Here is a 5,947-nt window from a genome sequence, read left to right on the forward strand (position 1 = left end):
GTCCATCAGGTTGATACTTTAGCTATATTTTATAGAATAAATCCCCCTTTAGTATGCTGCATATGGGTATGAGGTTCAGAGCTGTTGCACTTTCTCTGTAGTCAATGCCCTACAATTGGCTCGCCGGAAGCGTTTTCTTTTAACCTAATGTGTACTTTGGGCAGGTGATGAAATTTACATAGGTACCTCAAGTCAAGACCTGCGCGTGCTGCATTTGAATTTTGGGGGTGGGGGTTGGTTTGGTTTTGCTTTTCTATGTATCATTATATTTTACTTTATTTTGTGTTGGTATTATGCTTTTTGTACCCCAATAGTCTGTTGAAAGAAAAACCTGAAAAGTTAGTATCCTTGTTTTCTTCCCCCCTGCAGTATGTGGTTCTAAAGGTCATCCTACATTAGGAATCTTTCCCCAAGCACACCCGAGGAAAAGGGTACTACGCTTCCTCAGCGGCCGTGCCATTGACATCTTTTGTGTTCATGCTGCTTCCCTCCACATGACCTAAGGGTGGGTACCTCCATTGCAACGCTGTGGCATCTTAACTCTTACACTCAGACCTCATGGGTGTCCACTGAGGAAATAGCATGACCCTAAAGACACTGGCAGCCTGCAGCCTGGCCTGGGAGTGGCGGCCTTCGCATCTCTTTCTTTCAGCACTCAGCCACGCTGACCTGGCCGGGTGGTCTGCAAGGACAGGACAGTGGGTGAAGAAAGCCGGATGCTCAGATCCTGCACATCTCCTGTTCTGTTTAAGCTTAGCTGGGTCCTTTCTGTGTTCACAGCTTCCTAGGTTAAATAGTTTGCACTATTCCTGCAATAAATTCATGGGAAACCTAACAGCTACTTATGTTGTTGTTCTGTGTGTATAAACTAACACTAAAGGTTTGCTATAGTGTTTTTGTTTTTTCCCCCCACTTCCTTGTGTAGCCCCTAACATACACCGAATGCTGTAAATCTGATATGATGTGGATGATATTTTATAAAGTTATTTTGTATGGTGTCGATTTTGTTTTGCCGCATAGTATGTCAGCAAAAAATAAAGTTCCTCATATTTACAGCTGTCTGTTCCGAAGGTGTCCAGTTACTCACTGCGCCCCTGGAGAATACTGTCAAATGCACAGGCTGAGTCCAGTTTCCCTGATAGAGTGCACCTTTACCCCAGGGGTTGGGCCCTGTTCTGCAGAGCCAAGGGCTGTGCCCAAAGAATGGACTGGCTCCCAGAGTTCTGCATCACCCAAGGACCTGTGGTTGATGAGCACCGCAGGCAGGCAGAACACTGTGGTGTGTGAGGCGTTAGTAAGGAGTCCTGATTTATTTTTACACCTGCTCTCTCCAGTCCCTGGAGGCCTCTCTCTCCAGACTGACTGACCCGTGTGCTGGAAAGAGAGGGGGAGAGGTGGGCTGAGAAAACCAGGCAACTGAAAGTCCCTAAGATGAATGGAACAAGATGGCAGAACAAGTCCTGTCAAACCTGTGGTCACAGCAGTGCTTGGCTCTGTTCATCTAGTCTTTTTTCTGCTGGGGCAGAGGGCAGCTCAGTGGTTGCCATGGTAACATAGGGATGGAGCTGATTGCAAGAGATTTTTTTCAAGAGGGTGCTAGAACTGTTCATAATAGTGGTCACATGATTGCACTTGACCAAATCTATACACCATAAAGTGGATTTTTAAATGGTTTATTTTAAATCATTTTAAAAACCAGACATGGCAAGCAAAGTAGGCAGAGAGGATTTTGCTGCCTTAATTCTAGCACTCAGAGGTGGGAGATCTCTGAATTCAAAGCCAGTCTACCTGGTCTACAAAGAGTTCCGGGCCAGCTAGGGCTACATAGTGAGACACTGCAGATTAACAGCCAGCAGGATTGGCAGGCCCTTATTATCTTTGATATTTAGGAAGTTGAAGCAGGATCACAAATACCAGGCCAGCCTGAGTTGTTATATACAGCAAGACTGAAACACAAAAATAAAAATGTGTCTAGTTTTATAAACCATGATTGTACTGGACCTACTTGAAAAGACAAAACTGAGAGCCGTCCCCAGTGCCCCGCTTAGCTTGTCTGATACCCTTACCCAGTTGACTAGCTGGTTGTGTGTCAGTTTGATACAAGCTAGAATCAGCTGACAGAAGCCTCAGTTGATGGATTTCTTCCTCCGTGAGATCCAGTGGTAAGCCATTTTCTCAACTAGTGATCAATGGGGGAGGGCCATTGTGGGTGGTGGTATCCCTTGGTTGGTGGTCTGGATTCTATAAGAAAGCAGACTGGGCGAGCCAGTAAGGACCACCCATACATACACACATGGCCTCTGCATCAGCTCCTGCCTCCAGATTCTGCCGTTTTGAGTTCCTGTCCTGACTTCCTTTGGTGATGAACATCAATGTGGTAGTGTAAACCGAGAAAACCCTTTTCTCCCCAACTTTTTGGCCATGGTGTTTCCTCTCAGCTATCTCAGTGTCTAACTCTAAGACACTGAAGACTGCTGCTTCAATTGCATGTGATTGATGGGGCTCTTCTCTGGAAATGAGGCAGCTACTTATTGGTTGTTCTTTGCTTTGGTGCTGAAAGCGGTCCCAGGGCCCTGTGTGTGCTAGGCACATGCTACCTGCATCACATCCCAGCCAGAAAGGCTCACTATGAAATCTCACAAAGAACCTAAAACCACTGCAATAAAGCATGTTACTGTAAAATACAGACAGACCTTTAATGGAAAAAGAAAAGCAAATGTCTATACAATAAAACTGCATAGTCCATTTTTTAAGAAGAAAACAATCAAAGGTAGCACAGTATGCATGTAGTTTGTGAGAACAGGGTGTCCGCGTAGCTAGACAGCTGATGTGGAGCTTCCCAGGTCTTCCCTGCAAGTTCAGTGTGATGCTCACTGGTAAGTGCTGCTGTACCCGATGCCAGAGCAGAGCCATCTGCCCAGGACTCTCCTAGTGGGAGAGGAGATGGCTGAAGGGCCTGTGGAGGAGGCTGCTGTCCAGTCCTTTCCACGGCAAGAGCGAATGCAACAAGTTGCAAGTCTGAGACAAAGCTGCGTGCCCTTCACTTCGCAGCTGTTCCTCTGTCCTTGCGTGTGCTCACAGGACTCGCCCAGAGCTCTTCTTGCTGGCCTAAGCCAGGGCTTCACCAAGGTCACTTCCGTCATCCTCATTGTCCTCCTCTTCTTCCCTCTTCTCCTTGAGCATTTTCAGGTACTTACTAGCTAAAATCTTCTTTGGTAATATATCTTAAAAGCAGAAAACATTGTCAATAATTGGTTAGGATGAACTATGACTACAATGACTCAACTTTCAAAATGAATTATTTCCACCTTTAACCCTAGAACACCTTCTAAACGAGATGAAATCCAGGTGTGCTTCTAGGTGAAGAGTCACAGAAAAGGACATTGTTTCCTAGTGCATGCTTACAGACCCGTTCACAGTCCACAGCTGGTAGACATGTTTCTGTGATCTGACTTTGTGAACTACACTGTCCAAGCTAGCTGAGGGAGGCTGAGCTGGCCCCTGGGCTAGACTGATGCTCTTTCTAGCCAGAGTCTGCTCCATGGCTGCATGCACCAGTTCTGTTTCAGAGGCAGGGAAACAGGACAAGCATACAGCTCTGAGTGAGTCTGCTTGGCCAGGGAAGCACCTTCTGTATACTGTTGGTGGGCTCAAATGGAGAAGGCTAGTAACACTTCTCTGTGCCAGATCAGGATAAACTGAGGCACCAAACAGAACAATAAAGGGAAGAATAGCTCACTACAATTTTTTTTTTAAAACCAGAATGTCCCAAAGATTAAGTACCTGCAAGAAACTGAAGTGTCTCTGAATCCTCTGCAGTGCTGGCTAGGTCACTGTATGTCAGTGCTTTCTTGGCTTTGCCACTGCCATGTCTGTAGGAACAGGTGGCTAGATACCGAACAAAGAGCTCCTAAACCAACCACAACAACAAGTCAAATGAAAGGTCTGTCAAAAGCCCATCACACACGTTATAAGCTTAAAACTCCATTAATAGTTCAGATTATCTCGGTTCCTCAATTTAAATGACAGTTTGTTTACAGGAGACAGAAACATAAACTCAGAAAGGAAGCAGCAGACAGTCCCAACTGAACTTAGGTGTATAACATAAATATTTACAACTGATTATAAAAATATGAAGAATATTTACAAGTGCTTTCAGGGGGTGCTTACAAAGGGCTTTATTACAGACGTGAGCTGCCCCATGTCTGTGTCTTAGGAACATTTCCAGTCTACTTGAATCCCTTGTCGAAGGTTGTTTACTATAGTAAAACCCAACAACCTCAGGCTGAAAAGTGACATCTCATTTTGCCCAAATTTCTTCTAGGTGTGGATCTGACAAGATCCCAATGCTCAGAAATAAGGGAAAACTGAGTCTTCTCCAAGTTTCAGTATTATTTCAGCTAGTAAGTGATCAGAGAGCTGTTTGCATAGTGCTTAGGTCCTTAACACTAGAATAAATCTTACCAAAAAATGTGAATGACCGCACAACGCAGAAATAAGAGTAAGTTCCCAATGATCTTGGGATGATTTAGAAATGAGACATGTATAGTTTATGTGTAAATATACACTGTCTAAAAGGGACTTGTTATCCCAAGGTTTGTATTTGGCTTTGGAGGCCCAATCCAAGAACAATGGAGAACTACTGTATTTTGTCTGGCTCTACTTAAGGTTGGCTCTGTTGCAGTCACAAGATTTGTACCTCCTTTGGCCCTAGTCCAGAATATTCTAAGAACACCACGCACTGAAGCTCTAGAAGCAGAGGCTGGAAAAGAATGTAGAGGCAATTATCATAGTCGGGTCTCAGAACTGTAAGGTTTCCCGGCCTGCCACTATCAAGACCAAACTTTAAACCAGGAATGGTGGCAGGAATTATTAATCCCAGCATTCAGAAGGGCAAAGACTAAGGTAACAGGGCGTGGTGGCAGCAGCCTTAAATCCTAGCAGCACTTGGTAAGCTGAGACAAGCAGATCTCGTTTGAGTCTGAGGTAATCCTGATCTACAGAGTTCCAGGATAGGGAAACATACTGAGAGTTGTCTCGAAATATAAAACAGAGCCGGGCGGTGGTGGCGCACGCCTGTAATCCCAGCATTTGGGAGGCAGAGGCAGGCGGATTTCTGAGTTCGAGGCTAGCCTGGTCTACAGAGTGAGTTCCAGGACAGCCAGGGCTACACAGAGAAACCCTGTCTCGGAAAAAAAAAAATAATAAAAAACCAAAAAAAAAAAAAAGAAAGAAATATAAAACAGAATAAGAATGCAAAGCGATGTGTGTTGGGAGGGGGCTGTGCAGTTATAATTTGTCTCTAGAGTTTAACTCGTGACAGCGGTTGTCTGCATAAACCCTGACTACCTCCACAGTCCTGAGGGCTGAAGATCCCTAGACACCCTTGTAAGCTGTCCTGGAAGCTTCCAGAACGCCACCCCACCCCCGCCCCCCCTCACCCTGCGGGAAGTGCGACCTCCCACACTACATAGATCTGCATCAACTCGCGCAGCCGTACACTCAACTACGCGTGCGCGAGGCACGACAGGAGTGACGCGGTAGGCGGGACGCAGAGAACGCTGGGAGCGAAGTGATCGTGCAGAGCGAAAGCAACGCAAAGGACAGCGGGAGCGGCGCAGTGGGCGGAGCTGAGACCATGGGCGTGGAGAAGTGTAGCGCGCAGGCGCAGGAAAAAGATGAGGCGCGCGGTCCCCGCAGGGCAGTCAAAGGCCAGGTGTGTGCGGAGCCCGAGGGGCGGTTGGTTGCCCGCGCCCGCCCCTCTCGCCGCCCCGCCGGCCGCTCACCGTGGCCTTGGCCGTGAGCACCAGCGCCTCCTGGTTGATGCTCGACACCTCAGGAGAGCTCTTCATGATGACTCGGATGCGGGACAGGGGCAGCGACACGAGCCGCTGTTCCCCGCACTTGTCCTTACCCACGGCCGCGTCCGCCATCTTCCGCGTCCCGG

At 47.1% G+C, this 5,947-nt stretch overlaps 1 protein-coding gene across 1 annotated transcript; it reads right to left on the reverse strand.

The window, feature by feature from the left end:
• Window positions 1-2,671: 2,671 nt before the first annotated feature.
• Window positions 2,672-5,947, reverse strand: Chrac1 (chromatin accessibility complex subunit 1). Its single transcript, XM_028773260.1, has 3 exons — window positions 5,787-5,947; window positions 3,784-3,910; window positions 2,672-3,224 (listed from the first exon to the last, which is right to left on the reverse strand). Exons 1-3 carry the CDS (start codon window positions 5,931-5,933, stop codon window positions 3,109-3,111), a joined length of 390 nt encoding a protein of 129 aa, XP_028629093.1. The 5' UTR covers window positions 5,934-5,947; the 3' UTR covers window positions 2,672-3,108.

Source organism: Grammomys surdaster, unplaced genomic scaffold (assembly GCF_004785775.1).
Source record: "Grammomys surdaster isolate TR1022 unplaced genomic scaffold, NIH_TR_1.0 224, whole genome shotgun sequence".
NCBI lineage: Eukaryota > Metazoa > Chordata > Mammalia > Rodentia > Muridae > Grammomys > Grammomys surdaster.